This window comes from Vitis vinifera, chromosome 8 (genome assembly GCF_030704535.1).
Source record: "Vitis vinifera cultivar Pinot Noir 40024 chromosome 8, ASM3070453v1".
Classification (NCBI taxonomy): Eukaryota; Viridiplantae; Streptophyta; class Magnoliopsida; order Vitales; family Vitaceae; genus Vitis; species Vitis vinifera.
The window spans coordinates 22073845-22091403 of NC_081812.1; the positions used below are offsets into that span (position 1 = coordinate 22073845).

At 36.9% G+C, this 17559-nt stretch overlaps 2 protein-coding genes across 2 annotated transcripts; one reads left to right on the forward strand and one right to left on the reverse strand.

The window, feature by feature from the left end:
* Positions 1–4160: 4160 nt before the first annotated feature.
* On the reverse strand, positions 4161–5451 carry MYBCS1 (Myb transcription factor). Its single transcript, NM_001281179.1, is given in 2 exon segments — positions 4161–5019; positions 5126–5451. Coding segments are annotated over 2 exon segments (963 nt in total). The 5' UTR covers positions 5413–5451; the 3' UTR covers positions 4161–4343.
* Positions 5452–5919: 468 nt separating this feature from the next.
* LOC100264144 (uncharacterized) lies at positions 5920–16633 on the forward strand. The gene is made up of 20 exons (XM_002281555.4): positions 5920–7940; positions 8202–8405; positions 9387–9491; positions 9683–9748; positions 9841–10005; positions 10333–10407; positions 10582–10736; positions 11081–11216; positions 11306–11375; positions 11470–11597; positions 11715–11771; positions 12161–12346; positions 12467–12559; positions 13314–13399; positions 13494–13560; positions 13655–13721; positions 13812–13948; positions 14547–14638; positions 14741–14807; positions 15909–16633. Exons 1-20 carry the CDS (start codon positions 6711–6713, stop codon positions 16071–16073), a joined length of 3351 nt encoding a protein of 1116 aa, XP_002281591.1. The 5' UTR covers positions 5920–6710; the 3' UTR covers positions 16074–16633.
* Positions 16634–17559: the final 926 nt, after the last annotated feature.

Sequence of the window (17559 nt, forward strand, 5' to 3'; positions counted from 1 at the left end):
TTTTTTACATAAAGAATTAAGTTTATAAATCCATTTAATTTTTTTCTTTTTAAAATTGAACATGGGTTTTTAGAATCTCTTAGGGTTTTCATTGTGTATGAGAGAAGATTTTTATTTTATTTTAAAAATTTTTAAACCTTCTACTAAAATGAACAATGGTGTGGTGCCCACGCTCAAAATTGTGCTATTATGTTCTCTTTTTTCCTTGAGAAAACAGAGGGTCCGATTTTCAAATGGAAAAGCGGGAGAGAAGATTTGGTCCATCTGTCAATCTAGTGGAAAGTTTGGTAGGTCATACCCCAACAGACGGCCAATGGTCTGACTCCCTAACACGTGTGCCACTAAAAAAATCTACCGGTCAAATCCACAATTTCTTGCAATGGCGACCACCTTCTCCTCCCTCCCTTCAAATACATGAGTATGGGCATGGGTGTGCCATCTCCATTTTATCGCCTCCCCTCCCATTCTCCCTTCATTCTCAGCTCTGAAAATGGCGGCTTCTCATGCTTTGAAGATGCTTCACTCCGGATGAACAACCGATATCTACTCTACCCTGTCCTTAAGGTTAGTGCACCCCGAACCTTCCATTCCCTCGTTTTTGTTTCTTCTTTGAAAGTGTATTGTTCTTTTTCTTTTCTTTCATCAATGTGATTCTCTGAACAACCTTTGTAATATTTCTGCATCTTTCTGTTCTTAAATTTTCCCTAGAAAGTTGGGACTTGGGAGGCTGGCTGGAATGTATTTCTTGTTATTGTGTTGTGATTTAGCACACATTTTTGGGATAGGATTTCTTCACTCTCACTTTTCCCCTCTCAGAAAAATCCAGAAATGGGAATTAATCATGCAAATATATCAAACCAAACTGATTTTGAATGTAGTATTTGCCCAGAACGGTCTGAAAACACCATGCTATTAAGGAAAGAAACAGAGGAATCTAATTAAAGGTGGTCAAAATTTCATAAAAATATCAGGAAGGTTGTGTTGAAACCAACCATTCAACGGTTTTGTGGATACAACTCTAAAGAAATAGCTCTAAGTACAACTAACAATGACAACGATGGATTGCTTATTATATATATGTTCGCATGAAGCATGCATTTGGTTGTTGACCACCATATCTTGATCTATAGCCTTAATATGGGAATTACAATGGGCATTTTGGGAATAAAAATTCAGATCTCATGATACTAAAATGAAGCAATTGTCATACATTAATCCCGATTATTGCACACTTTATGTATTTGATAAAATTTTAAAAATGTTTTTAAAATTTTGAAGAATTATTTAAAGTTTTCTTTTTAGAAAAATGTTTGATAAATGATCTTAAATTATTTATTTATTTATTTATTAAAAACACTTCGAATATAAATACTGTTAAACATACTTTCGACTTTCGAACCTTCATACTCTAAAAGGCTTGATGTTTGAATTCCTAAAGGCTCGGCCCAATAGCCCAAATCAGTGGGGAAGGATCTAGTGAGGAACGGCGTATTGTATCCGACTTCAGGGCCCTCAAAATTAAAAAATAAAAATAAAATTGTCTGTGAATGGATTGCAGGTAAATTTACCAAAACACCCATGGTCCTCAAAAGTCCATAAAGCTACCAGCCCACTAGTTACTAGTCACCAGTCACCTAACTCGCTCACGTGCATGCATGCACGTATACGCCCTGGGCTATCTACCACTCACTGCTTCTCGTTGAAAACCAAGACTGTTAGGTCTCAACAAAACAAATGAATGAAAATTAGGTCGATAAATCTTTTTTCTTGATTTTTGTGTGTTCACCCTCTCCCACGTCCCACCCAACAAAGGTCAGATCCGTCGGTTGGCTTCTGCATCACTGTACCACAAAGACATTGCCCAAACCTAGGGCTTTTGCTAATCCTTCACCAAGATCACAGATTGAATTTTTATTTTTATTTTATTTTTTTTGTCTAAAAATCCAAAGGCATAGTAATAAGAATTATATTGGCATCAATGACCTAATTGGCCTATTTACATCTATTACATGTATATGCATAAGTATCGGAATTATTTAATTGTTGTCGCTAGAATACCATTTGTATTATCCTACTAATCGAAACTTTTGACTTAGATTAATAATTTTATATATATGTAAGGTTCAGGGTTTAAGCTTTTTACAAAACTTATTAGAAGAGTGGTGCAATTGGTTACTTTGTGAGTGGTTTTCATAGAAATACTTTTAAGTAGTGGTTCGTGTCCATAGAACTTCTATTAGAAACATTTTTATGAAGCATGGGTTAGAATTTAGGCATAAGTCGAACAAGAGCTAGAAAGTGGTTCTAAGTTCTAACCTTCAAATTAAGAATCATTCCAACTCTTAATCGAACACTTTAGTCACCTGATTTTTGATCAATGTCTTGTGGGGGCTTTGCAAGTTGAAGAAAAGCAAAATTAAGGTAGTATTTATTTTTTTAACTTTTTGTTAAAAGTAACTTACTTCGTATTTCAGATAATTTAATTTTCTATTTTTTGTTAAATTATTATCAATTTCTTAATTTTTTTATAAAATAGAAAAAAATCAAAATATTTTACTTTTCTGAAATATTAGAGTAACATGTTGGTTTTTTTTGTTTATTTCTTTACTTCTTAATATTTAATAGAAATAAAATATTTAAAAAATAAATAACTTAATACTTAATACTATTAAACACTATTTAATTTTAAGTTTTATTTAGAATTAAAGGAGAAAAACAAACACCTCTTATCTTAAAAGGCTAAGAAATATCGTGGTAGCATTATTCCAGCTCGAGGAGGATTCCACTAGTAGATAATCCATGGTCTACCGGTCATAGATGGTAATCCTAAGCTGTTAATTACTTATTTGATTATTGTACCAAACCCCAAGAAGTTAATTTTTGTATTTTTTTATTCTTTTTATGGGCATTGAAGTACTTAATGAAACCAAGCCATCTACAACATGCTGTAGTGGTCTCACATACTGACATACATACATACATCTTCAGGCCAACACCCAACAAAATTCAATAGAATTTTGACAACTAGCTAGAGCTGCATATGTATATTACATTACTATCTATTAATCTACTTTGTGTTCAAGGGCTTTATGAGTGTAGGAAATTCAGTTGAAATTTTTTTTAGAACATTTGTTACGAATATGCAGTGATCCTGCAGAATTTCACTGCCATGAACTTATTTTTTCAGCTTCCTGACATTAGCAACCTTCTACCATGTGGACAATCTGTCAATCTACGTTCCTAAAGGAGTTATTCCAAATCAAAATTAGGTTGATGAATTAATTTTATCAACTGATTTATTCACTACCTGTTTTAATTGTCAATGAAGTTTTGGTTTCGTTTTTTTTCTTGATTTTTGGGGTGAAATCATCTTCCCATTCACCATCACCTACCCAACAGAGATCAGCTCATATCCATTGGCCTCTGCACCTGTATATTAATACAAGTACATTGCTCAAACCTAGGGTTTGTGCTTATCCTTCATCAAGATTACACATCGAATTTCTGCCTAAAAACCCGAAGGCAGATCGGGATCAATGACCTAGTTGGTCTAGTAGCATCTATATGTTAGGTGTGTATGCATAAACGAGGGTTGTCATCAAGATTATAAATTCATACTAGCCCGCCATTATCGGCTGTTGAAACTTTTGAGTCAAATTAATAGCTTAAATACGACATTAGAGTCTTATTTCATTGGAATGTCGTGACTCTTAATTTTGTTGTTTGTTGATTTCTTCTCCCTAGTGGATTTGTAATGCATTTTCAATTAAGAAGACTGTTGTAGCAAGCTATATTGACATGCATGGAAAAAAAAGCTGAACTTTTTTGTGCTGAACTACAATATTGGATTACTTAAGCAAAAGAAAGCAGCAGAGAGTCTTTATACATGTATAGGGTCTAAGATTTTTACAAGACTCATCAGAAGGATGGTGATATTTTAATATTTGGGAGTGATCATTTTCACATAAATGCTTTTGGCCTGTAAACTAAAAAGAATTTGGAAGTACTTCTGACTTTGAATTCAAAGAGTCAGTCCAACCCTCTTAAATGGTCTACTTAAGCATTTGTAGCATTGGAGAGAAACCGGTATGAAGACTCCACAAGTGGATAAGTCATGGTCTGCTAGTCGGTGGAGTGTCTAGAAAAGAATGTACTAGATGGGGAAAAACAACTTAGTTGCAAGGATCCATTTCACATACGATATTCACACATAAAGCTTTAATTAACATCCTAATTAAATAACCAAGAGTGGAAGCTAATACAACATCAAAACACAAAAAGGGAAACAACAAATTACATCACACAGATTTTAATCAAACTCATATAAGCTTGATTCATCATTTTCAGGGAGACATGGAGTCTTTTTGATCGTGGACTAAAGGAGCCGATGTAGATGTTAGTGCAGCAGGTTCCCAGACAGTTCTAGGGCTACTACTGAAGGTGGCCTGCACAGAAATTGCTGGGTGGGGCAATGGTGCAATCACATTAGATGGCTGCTGCAGCTGCTGCAGCTGCTGTTGCTGCTGCTGCTGATGATGATGATTATGATTTCCAAACACATCCTCGTTAATCAAAGAATTCAAAAATGAAGAGAATGTATCGTCGTTGCAGAACCCGATATCGTCTTCGTCATCGTTGCTGGTACCATGGGTGCTTTGTAGTCCCGTTACCAACCCATCTGCGCTTTGCCAATTCTCATTGCTATCGGCCGCAAGTGGACTGTGATACTGATCCAGGTTAGGCGGCTCCTTGTGATTTTCATTACTTTCAATCTCCTTGACCTCATGGTTGCTTCCAATTTCTCCCACCCGGGAAGAACTAGGGTTAGGGTTTGCATTTGGAATTGATTTTGAGACAGGAGCATTAACATCTGGTGATGGATTAGGTTTAGGGTTTAGTGGCTTGTGGGTTCTGGGATCTATTCCTTGGCTGATGAGTTTCTTGCTGAGATGGGTGTTCCAGTAGTTCTTGATCTCATTGTCTGTACGCCCCGGGATCCTTCCGGCAATCAGAGACCACCTGAAAATCAAAGAAATGTCTCAAAAATTTAAGAAAAAGAGAAATGCATCAATATGTTAGGATCTGAGGCAAATTTCAGACCAGGAAAAAATGATACAAACAGCACCTGTTACCGAGCAGGCGATGGAGGCGAAGAATGAGATCTTCCTCATCGGGAGCTATCTGGCCGCGCTTCACTGACGGCCGAAGATAATTCATCCACCGGAGGCGACAGCTCTTGCCGCACCGCAGCAACCCAGCTCGCTTCGGCAGCGTCCTCCACCTCCCTTCACCTTCTCTCTTCACATAATTAGCTAGAAGCTCATCTTCCTCAGGCGTCCATGGTCCTCTTTTCAACCCAACCTTGGTACAGCACGGAGTCTTACTCGTAGACGCAGATGCCGGATTTCTCATCCCTCTGGCTTGCTTCTCTGCGTGGATCAATTGGTTTCTTGGTGGGTAGGGTTAGGGTTTGGTTGGTGGTATATGTAAGGACGTGAAGATGGAGAGAAAGAAAGCAGAGTGTGAGTTCACCCAATTGAGCTCCGACACGGCGTCGTTTTAGGATTGTTTGTATTTGGATCTTGAGAAATTTGCACGTGGCATCACATTTATTGGTCTTTGTTTTTAATATGTGACTGTCCTGTGGGCTTATCACATCCTTGTCAGAAATAGATAGAGAGACGTGGGACAACCTGGCTCTATTGGATCTTCGGAATAGAATCCAGCCAGTCATATCCGTCCTTTTGGAGGGCTTTTTTTTTTTTTTTTTTTTCTTTTTCTAGACTGCTATGTTATCGGAAGCAAACATTTCGTTTTACACGTGGTCAATAATCAAAGTTAATATGAATATCAACGGCTGTGATTTGTTGGGTTCTGGATGATGTCCACATTTCGCAGTTCCTTACGCATTAAGGAACTACTTCTAAATTGTTATTTTGCCTTATCCAGCACCAATCAAGTGGGTCCGTCACCTCAACACATATATTATTTTCAAATTCTAACTGTCAAGATAACTGTCTTAACTTATTGGGTCCAAAACTCTGAGCCCATAAGAGGGTCCAATTACACAGATGGGCCTCGGCCCAATGAGTTGAGCAGAGTAGTTGGAATTGGTGGGAATCCTTTAATCTGAAAAGTAGTTTGATCTAATCAATGGTTAGGTGTGGCATACAGTAATCGTGATGGGCCTGATGCATATGATTGCATCCAAAAGCCTGTACACCTCATTGATCTTTCTTTATAAACTGTTGCACCCGAAGTGGGTTGCAGCTGGAGGTCGACCCATCAGTATCATCATTGCAGGAGATCAACGGTTCATATTACCTCATGATGAATGGGAATGGGTTCAGGACAGAGTGGGTTATCGGACGGTGCATTAAGTGCCACGTGAGACTTCCTCTTCCCACGTGCAGATGGAAAGGTCACGTGAGCCACCGAGGCATATTCCTCTAAACTATCGAGCTGGTTACCCTCCACTTCCAAAAAGAAATTCCGGTGGCCAATCATATGGTAACACGTGTCATGAGAGGTAATATTTTTTTCCCTCTCTTTTGTTAACCGTCATTAAGCCATGTAAAATACATTATTTATCCAAACACCACTTTAAAGCCTTCGCCAAACGAGGTCTTGGCTTCCCTCCCTCACTTCACATTTGAGCGAGCGAGAGCGGCAGGGTTATTGGCGGCTCTGCAAAACCCTAGTTGGCTACCATGGCTTCCGATCCTACTCCTCTTCAGCTAAACCAAATCGCGGCGATTCTCGGCCCTGATCCAGTTCACTTCGAAGCCCTAATCTCCCACCTCATGGCCACCGCCAACGACCAACGCTCTCAGGCCGAGGCTCTCTTCAATCTCTGCAAGCAAACTCATCCCGATTCTCTCGTTCTCAAACTTGCGATCCTTCTTCAGTCATCTCCGCATCCTGAAGCGCGAGCAATGGCCGCGATTCTACTCAGAAAGCAACTCACTCGAGATGATTCTTACCTATGGCCAAATCTCTCTGCCACCACTCAGGCGAATCTCAAATCGATTCTTCTTGACTGTGTTCAACGCGAGACCGCCAAAACGATATCAAAAAAGTTATGTGACACTGTTTCAGAACTTGCTTCTGGGATTTTGCCTGACGGAGGATGGCCTGAGCTATTACCGTTCATGTTTCAGTGCGTTACTTCATCGAACTTTAAGCTGCAAGAGGCGGCGCTGTTAATTTTCGCTCAATTGTCGCAGTACATAGGAGAAACCCTACTTCCGCATTTGGATACTCTTCACTCTGTGTTTTTGCAGAGTTTGGCTTCATCCATGAATTCTGATGTTCGCATCGCGGCTCTTGGGGCGGCGATCAACTTCATTCAGTGCTTGTCCAATGCGGCGGAGCGGGATAAGTTTCAGGACCTTTTGCCATTGATGATGCAGACATTGACTGAGGCGTTGAATTCCAGCCAAGAAGCAACTGCCCAAGAGGCACTGGAATTGTTAATTGAGTTAGCTGGGACGGAGCCCAGATTTCTACGGCGCCAATTGGTGGAAGTGGTGGGTTCAATGTTGCAAATTGCAGAAGCGGAGTTGTTGGAGGAGGGTACGCGGCATCTAGCCGTGGAATTTGTTATCACTTTGGCTGAAGCACGAGAGCGTGCCCCGGGAATGATAAGGAAGCTGCCACAATTTATACAAAGGTTATTTGCGATACTGATGAAGATGCTGCTGGATATCGAGGATGATCCCGTATGGCACAGTGCAGAGGAGGAGCATGAGGATGCGGGTGAGACTAGTAATTATAGTGTTGGACAGGAGTGTTTGGATAGGCTCTCCATTTCTCTTGGTGGGAATACCATTGTGCCGGTGGCTTCTGAATTGTTGCCGGCTTACTTGGCAGCTCCTGAATGGCAAAAACACCATGCTGCCCTCATTGCCCTTGCTCAAATTGCAGAGGGTTGCTCCAAGGTATTGTATGTAACTTTTTGTTTGTAATCCAATTTTTTATATTTAAGATTGTGAGTATTGATATTTAGAGTGTTATCAATCACTGCTTATTACCACATTGGATTGTGATATTTAGAGTGTTACAGGATTGATATTTGAGTGCCATTGATTATAGGGTGCATTTTAATTTTAAGATTATTGATATTTAGGGTGCATTTTTTAATTATAATTAGATGAGTTGCATTAGCTCGGTTAAAAATTGTTCTTTTATCTTACATGCAGGTGATGATAAAAAATCTAGAACAGATAGTATCAATGGTCTTGAACTCATTTCAAGATCCACATCCCAGGGTACGATGGGCAGCTATTAATGCCATTGGACAGTTGTCAACGGATTTAGGCCCAGAGCTACAAGTTAAATATCATCAACGGCTACTGCCTGCACTAGCTGCAGCAATGGATGATTTTCAGAATCCCCGAGTACAGGTTTGGGAATTGCAGTGTCTAGTTATTTATTTATTTTCAAGTTCTTGTTTTTTTCCAATGCAGGAATTTATGACATGACTTACCCATGGTTATAATATATATATTTTTTTTCTTGCCAACAAAAAAAAAAGAAAAAAAGAAATAACACATCAATGTGGTTATGCAAAATAATTAATGGCATTGAGTTCTACAAGCAAATTAAAAATTGTTGTCTTCCTCTAGCACAAAAAGGAATCTATTAATTTTCTTCTCTGTTCCAAGAAATTAAGTTCTTTGAAAATTGATGGAATGATAGACGCTATGTCCTTTTTGCCTTTTAATATGAAAAGAAAAGACAATATTAAAACAAAATATTTCCATAGCAATTGCTCCACTCCTGGTTTCTTCCTTTGGTAAAATTGCTGCCAACCCTTGGCTTTGTATCCCAATGCAATCAAAGTACATCTTCGTAAAGAGGCAGTATTATCTTGAAAATGTTATTTTCAGTTTAAAACTTATATGTATAATTTTTTCTATAACATCTTGGTTTTGAGAATATAAATATTTGTCCATATAGAGTTTCATGGTTGTGCATACATAGTATTTCCTAGTCTTGTACATGGTCCTAAAGAGGTGGTATTCTCTTGAACAATTTGAAAGTTACATGTATAATTTTCTGATGACAACCTGATTTTGAGCATATAAATATTCATTAATATGGAGTTTCCACAACCTGTATCTGGCATTTTCCCAGTCTTGTGATCCAAGGCTGGTGGGTTTTTGCATTATTAAAATATGCTATATAAACTGGATTCATGGTCTTTGGTGTTGCCCTTGTTCTGTTACTTCTGTACTTTTACACACTTGTGATATATGTGTTTGTTTTAAGCAATTTGTATCTCGGTATGTTGTTTAGTTTCTTGATATATCCATTTTGTAATAAATTTTCTATTGATCATTTGATGTGTTACTAAATATTAATTTATTGTTTGTATGTCCTAGGCCCATGCTGCTTCAGCAGTTCTCAATTTCAGTGAAAATTGCACCCCAGATATCTTAACCCCATACTTAGATGGAATTGTGAGCAAACTGCTTGTACTCCTACAGGTATATCAAAGCTCCTGTTATCAACCTTGTTTATGTTCAGCAGATGCATTCACATGCACCATATTTTATACAACTATATAATATGACATGCTTATTAAAGACGTGAATATATGCAATTTTGTCTTTCTTCATTTGCTTGATGAATGGGTTCTGCTTGAGCTTGTATACATTATGATATGTGTGAAATCCAGAATGGGAAGCAAATGGTTCAGGAGGGGGCTTTGACAGCTTTAGCATCAGTTGCTGATTCATCACAGGTACTTAAATTAACGAACTCCAAAATCTTTCTCTGTGCTAGAGTCAGTTTCTTCATGGATAACTTGGTCTCACATGGTATATGTACTCACAGGTGCATTTCCAGAAGTACTATGATGCCGTAATGCCTTACCTGAAAGCTATTTTAGTGAATGCAAATGACAAATCTAATCGTATGCTTCGGGCTAAGTCAATGGAGTGCATTAGTTTGGTTGGAATGGCTGTTGGGAAAGAGAAGTTTAGGGATGATGCAAAGCAGGTGAGAATTAATAGTGTATCTTATTATCAATGTGTATCAATGTGTAATATGGGGACCATTTTGAATGAGTTTTGGGTGGGTATGTCCTCATCTTGTTCTAGTCTGATTTTGTATGTTGTTGAAGGATGTCTCATCCTTCTTGATCTTTGTAATTGCTAGAGATGAGATGGTGTGTTTCTGATAAAAAGATATTTATGCATATTTAACCTCTTCTATTTTGTTCTTTTGTCTGTCTCCCTAAATATCATATCTATGTTATATTCACTGGGCTTCTTTTTTTGTTTCTGGATTTGTAACATGAGCTGTTTTGTTTGTAAACCATGCAAGGTTATGGATGTACTTATGTCATTGCAAGGATCTCAGATGGAGGCAGATGATCCAACAACAAGCTACATGTTACAAGTATGCTTTTTGCATAAGCTACAGAGACCTTCACTTAAATGTTCTGCATTTCTTTGTCTTTTAAATGGACAAATGCTTAGGAATACTTTTTGTCTAACAAACAATTTTTTTGATAAGTCTTTTGTCTAACAAACAATTAAAAAGAACAAAACATAATATGTACCTTTGTTGCAGGCATGGGCCAGACTTTGCAAGTGCCTTGGCCAGGATTTCCTTCCTTACATGAATGTTGTCATGCCCCCCTTGCTTCAATCTGCTCAGCTTAAGCCTGATGTTACCATTACATCTGCAGATTCGGATGCTGATATTTATGACTCTGATGATGATAGGTTTGCCTGTTATCTTTAAAATATAGATAACTGTCAAATCCACGGCTGTATTTTTTTTTTAAATATTTATTTTAGGATCTAGTCATATTTTTTTCATTCTTAGCATTTGGGTAAAATTTTAGTTGGTGATATACATATGTGCGTGTGTGGATGCAACCATGTATTTTGTGTTGTACTTTGTTTCTCTTTGATGATTATCTTTTTTTAAGCAGCTACTTGATGATATTTGATGGACACGAGATTTAGAAAAAATAAACTTTTGTTTGGAAATGCTACTGTCTAGACGCCTTTTAAAATGCTGCTGTCTCGACACCTTTTAACTGGGTGTTATATTTTTATTGCAGCATTGAGACTATTACACTTGGGGATAAAAGGATAGGGATCAAAACTAGTGTTTTGGAAGAAAAGGCCACAGCTTGCAACATGCTATGTTGCTATGCTGATGAATTAAAGGAAGGGTTTTTTCCATGGATCGATCAGGTTCCTTATAACTCACATTATTGAGAATTAAATTTGGTGCTGGCTGTTATCAAAATTTCGTACTTGCTTACCTTGTATGACTAATTCAGGTTGCTCCTACATTGGTTCCTCTTCTTAAATTTTATTTTCACGAGGAAGTTAGGAAGGCTGCTGTTTCAGGTAGTAACCTGACCATTGTAGTTGTCTTCGTCTTGTTGACCATTCAATTGTGAGACTATATCAAATTTGTTGTGTTGTTGATTTTTGTCCATAGCCATGCCGGAGCTGTTGCGATCAGCTAAATTAGCTGTGGAGAAGGGGCAGTCTCAAGGCCGGAATGAGTCCTATATTAAGCAATTATCTGATTACATAATACCAGCCCTGGTGGATGCGCTACACAAGGTCAGTTTTTTAGGGGGACATGTTTTGTTCTTTAATATTTGTAACAATCTCTACTTTATCATTTTATTAATGTTTTTGTTTGGTTAATGACATATTTGAACTATATATGGTCTGCAGGAGCCTGAGACAGAGATCTGTGCAAGCATGTTGGATTCGTTGAATGAATGCATACAGGTTTGCTACATCTACTCATGAGTTTTATGGGTATTAACTGTTTATTTTATTTATTCTTTTAGAATTCTGCCTCTAGAAATGCTTATTTCACTTATTCCCGCTGCATAATCTATATACCAAGCTTGTTTGAATTAGTACACACTGAGACCACATTCTGCATTCTTATGGGGTTCAAGAATGTTCCCTATTAACCTACAGATAGTAATTGTAATCTGCATCATCATTTAAGGCATTTTGCATGGCATCTCACTGAATTATTGCTATGGTCATGTGCTGTGCTAGTCTCGTAACTATTTAAACACTCTTTTTTCTGTATATTGTTTCTCTGTGCTTGCCATTATGTCATTCTGGAGGTTCATAATCTTATGGAGACCATTTCTTTCTCTCAGATTTCTGGACCACTTTTGGATGAAGGCCAAGTGAGGTCCATTGTGGATGAGATAAAGCAGGTGATCACAGCCAGCTCATCTAGAAAGAGAGAGAGAGCAGAAAGGGCCAAAGCAGAGGACTTTGATGCAGAAGAAGGGGAACTGCTAAAAGAAGAAAATGAGCAAGAAGAAGAGCTCTTTGATCAAGTATGCTCTTCAGACATATTTATGTTGAAAATTGGGTTTGTTAGTTGATCGGTTGTGTTCTCCTGCTTTTAGATTGTAAATGTGTTGATTCTTGTTGCCTTTATGTCCTTTTTAATACAGATCGGTGATTGCTTGGGCACTTTGATCAAAACCTTCAAGTCTTCTTTCTTGCCTTTCTTTGATGAGCTTTCATCTTACCTGATGCCTATGTGGGTAAGTTTAATAGTATGTTGGTGTTTGTTTGCCTTTTCATTTGTTGTTCTTTTGGGTTTTAGGTTTGCTTTCTTTAATGCCTTCATGCTCCTTTTTGTTTAACACATGTTTCTTATTAGCTGTTTAGATGTATAATAGCTGGTAAATTTTCTACATGACTATATGCAAACTTTGCACATCCCATCATTTGAATACTTAAGCATATTCTGTGTATAAGAGGTGTGACCCTGCATCCCCACCACTATTTTCATCGGAAAATGCTGTGCCACCTGACTGAAAGGGTTAGCAGATTTGTGGCAGTCAACCTTAAATGAAAATTTCTATATTTTAAATCAAAACAAGCATCATATGCCATCATCCTTGAGTCGAGTATGAGGTCTGGCTTCAAACATAATTGGAGATCATATTATTTGTAATGAATGGACATGGAAGGAAATACTTTTTAAAAAAGAGTTATTCACCAGTTTTCCCCTTGGTGCAATGGGAATATTTACTGCCAATTGTTTAATAAATGAAAACCATCTCCTGTAAATCTTGTTCAACATGATAATAGTGTTGTGAGATGTGGTGTGCAAAAGTAGAATCTGTTTTCATTGAGATGTGAAACTGAAAACCTGAAAAGAGGCATTAATTCCTGGATTTTTTTTATTGTTTTTAACATAATGCCTACCTAAAAAGAGGAAGTCATTGTCTTTGCATACACTGAATTTATCTATTTATGTGTTTGCAATAATCAAACTCTTTGCTTATGCAGGGTAAAGATAAAACGGCCGAAGAGAGAAGAATTGCCATTTGTATATTTGATGATGTTGCTGAGCAATGTCGAGAATCAGCTCTTAAGTAAGCATTTCAGTTTTAAAAAATATCTTGTTTGAAGTGCTGGTGATTGCTGATTTTTTCTTCTATTTCCTTAACCAATATGTTGGTGGAACAGATACTATGATACTTACCTTCCTTTCCTATTGGAAGCCTGCAATGATGAGAACCCACATGTTCGTCAGGTTTGCATGCTAATCACTAACTTTGCTGTTTGGCTTCTAAGTTGTCATGGGCTTCATGCTTCATGAAAGATAGATAACATATATTGCATTTCAGGCAGCTGTTTATGGAATAGGTGTTTGTGCAGAATTTGGTGGGTCTGCATTCAAACCTCTTGTTGGAGGTAGTTTACTTCCCATGTGCATGGTTGCTTGTCTCCTTGGATTGCTCCTTCATAGGTTGTAATGTACTTTTGTATTTGGCTTTTCTGCAGAGGCTCTTTCCAGGCTGGATGTTGTAATAAGACACTCTAATGCACGGGATTCAGATAATGTAATGGCTTATGATAATGCTGTTTCCGCACTTGGAAAAATATGCCAGTTCCATCGCGATAGTATAGATGCCGTGCAGGTATATATATCTCATCATTCCTTGCTTTGGGTTGCTTCTGTGTATACTACCTTTATACGTAGCTTCCCCTCCCCTCTTTTTTAGGCGCTTCCTAATCATGATCTTGTTGTCTATCAAAAATATATTTTATCATTCCATAATGCAATTTTCATCTAACTTGGCATTTGTCACAATTTTCTTGGTAGATAGGTCTGTGCTCCAACCTTTCCTCCTGCAATTGTATTCTTTCTTACTCGTATCTATTTGTGCTTGTTACTGGTGGAAAAAATGTTAGTCTGGCCTCCTTGCCAAGAAATTTTTTTTGAGCAGTTAAAATACTTTCTCCAAATCAGGCTTTTAATGCTTTTACTCTCTTCATCATTGGCAAAAGTACTTAAAATAGTATGAAGCCTCTTCAATATTTTATGCTTGAATATTGCTTTGAGTTACAAACCTCTCTAACAAGCATACAAATTTCAATGCTGCTCCCCCAAAACTCTCTTTTTAGTAATTCAAGTTGTTCAATGGCGAATTCTAGGTTAAGCCAATCTATTGCAAATCCCAACTTACCCACACAGCTTTCTAAATTTTTTTTTTTTTTTTTAATTTTTTTGGGCAGATTGTTCCTGCTTGGTTAAGTTGCTTGCCTTTAAAAGGTGATTTGATTGAGGCCAAAGTTGTGCATGACCAACTATGTTCAATGGTGGAAAGGTAGAAACTCCAAACTGTTACATAGGGAATGTGTTGTGTGCACCAGATCTTTTTTACTCCTCTTTATTGGTTTGATTATTTTTTACTCCTCTTTATTTACAGGTCAGATAGGGAACTTTTGGGGCCCAACAATCAATATCTTCCCAAAATAGTTGCAGTCTTTGCTGAGGTATCATCTCTCTCTATTTAGATTGCTTGATGATGTAGGACAACCCTAGGATGGTTGCCTACACTCAAGGGTAGGTGGGCTAGGGTTTTATTTTTAGGGTGTAAGGAGAGGAACAAGGAATAAACTTTATGGTAGAGAAAATTATAAGATAAGAAATAGAGAGAAAGAAGAAACAATGAAGAAAAGATGGAAAACCTTAGAGTCTCACTAAGGCCTTCTAGGAGTCTCACCTAGAAGAAAATCAATGGAGTCTCACCATTGAGGGTTGCAACCTTGCAATGAAAGAAAGTATAATATTATTCATCAAAATTCATCCCTTTGATTTACATTGATTAGCCTATTTATAGGCTTCTCTAAGAAATCCAAAGTCTACTAAGACTCTAATAACCTATTCTACTAGGACTCTAATAACCTATCATGACTCAAATTCTAATTACATTATAACTCAACTAGCTAATCCTAATTAGACTTCAACAAATACCAATCCTAATTTAATTCCAAGTAATAATAATCCTACTTTAATTACAACTAATACTAATTCCCTTTCTTGATATATATCTTGAATATTCATCCTCATCACTTGAGCTCTTAAAATATCATACCAACATCATGGTTATACAAGATGTTAACTGTTTTAGTCCCCATGTTGAGTATCTCTGATTACATAAAAATCTTAGATGTTTATGAACTTAGTTTCCAACAATCAGTTCAAGGGCTTTCACTTCCAAGTTCCAACACCAGTTTTTCCAATTTAACAGTTACGAGTACTTCTGTTCATAAAACACGTGCTTGTTTGCAATCAGGTGGAATACATTTTGAAGATCAGAAAATAGCAATATTACATCTGGGGACTGAAAAGTGTAAACAGAAATAAAAATGTTTTTTTAACCTCAAATGTGTTAAAATTGCTTCTTTTATTTATTTATTTTTATCTGCAATAAGATGAAGGTTTTTTTTCCAAATAAAGTCTAAGGGGACTTGAGCCCTCATTCCGTCACTTTTTAGTGGGGAGTCTGTTTTAATTAAAGTCTGGCTACATGTAGGTAAGCGTTCTGCTTTCAAACTACTTTTCATTACTATTGATTCTGGGGACTACTGCAGGTCCTATGTGCTGGTAAAGACCTGGCAACTGAGGAAACCACAAGCCGAATGATTAATCTGCTGAGGCAACTTCGGCAGACATTGTCGCCCTCTGCCCTGGCATCAACGTGGTCATCCTTGCAGCCTCAGCAACAGCTCGCGCTGCAGTCCATCCTATCAACTTAGTTAATTTCACAATGGTGAGTGTGATGTTCCAAGATTCCCTTGTGAGATGCTGCTGTGTCGGGTCGGTCCGGTTTGCTTTGTTTGCTGTGTGTTAGGTAGTCCATTCTTTTCCATAATATGATTCATAATTGGTTGGGCAATGTTACACATTTGTACCAATGCAGCAGTGTGCATTATTGCTTGATTGCTCTGAGGGTGACGTGAAAAATATACGAGTTTTGGTGTAGAATGTGTATATTAAAGTGGTATTCATCATCCAGTCCTCCCTCGAAAGGAGAGGAAAAAAAGAAACGAAAAGATCAATAGTTCATAGTTTGTGGCTCTGTTTGAACGGTCGGTGTGTGAATGCGATGTTGAGGCTCGTTTGTCAAGCAAAATCAGTTTTGGTGATTTTTGGACACACTTCTATACAGTTTCTATCCTTTTTTCTTTGGGGAAGTTTCATGTCTATTTTTAGATTGCCGGTGAGGTTTTGTATAGCTTTTCTTTATTGGGTTATTATCTTTACTTTCATGTTTTGGTTCTGAAACAATTAAGGTGGATTCATGGTGTGGTTGTTACTTTTGTTTTTAGGATATTTCCCATGTCTTTTGGGTTACATAGTCTAAAATGCGATTAGATCACTTCCATGAACGTGACATGCTAGTTTGACAATTATGAATTACTTAGTCAAAATATTTTATTTTAACAATTATTTTAAAGTTTAATTATATGAAAATTAGAAAAGTATTTTGTGGAAGCAAATATTAATATTTTCTTTGAAAATTATGATTTTGATTTTGGAAGTTATAAGACCTCGTTTGAAATAGTTTTAAATTTTTGGTTTAAAGTAGAAGCTCAAGTGGGATCCAAATATTTCAAAGGGGGTTTCCAAGTTTAATTAAATATTAATAACTTCATGTATAAGTTTAAAAGAAGACTTTCGTGAGAAGCAACATTATTTATAATTTAAAATCTATTTGATATTATTTTTATAATTTATTAAAAATAAATTAAAAATATTTCAGATTTTTAAATACATTTTTGTTTTACAAAATATCAAATAACTATTTTTTAAAATTGATTATCAAACAGCTCGGAGGGTTTGCATTTAAAAACACTTTTCAAATACTACTTTTTATGATTCAATCAAAAAGTAGAGCTCTGTCCCAAAGGGAAGTCATTGAAAGGCATCTTTACAAGACGACAGCTTTAGTGGTTTTTGAGGGTGGGGATGGAGGTTACCTTAGGGAAACAAAAAGCATCAATAGGATTAGGTTGTCAATTGTTTAAAATCTTATATCCTTACCACCAAAATTCAAATGTTGGGAGGAGGTTGATGTATGGGAGCTGTTACTTTCATCACCTAACATATCAACAAAAAAACAACATATAGTATAGTGAAGAAGATAAATTAAAATTTAGATTCTTGTGAAGGAACAGGCCCTTGAATGACATCTTAATGGACCCACCTACCCACTTGTGATTTTTTTTAAGAAAAATAATT

Bases quoted from the DNA above. Each gene is read 5' to 3' on its own strand.
- LOC100264144 (XM_002281555.4), top strand. From the start codon at position 6,711: ATGGCTTCCGATCCTACTCCTCTTCAGCTAAACCAAATCGCGGCGATT. The intron at 10,006-10,332 runs GTGAGAATTAAT...AAACCATGCAAG, and splicing joins TTAGGGATGATGCAAAGCAG to GTTATGGATGTACTTATGTC. The intron at 13,949-14,546 runs GTATATATATCT...TTTTTTGGGCAG, and splicing joins ATAGTATAGATGCCGTGCAG to ATTGTTCCTGCTTGGTTAAG.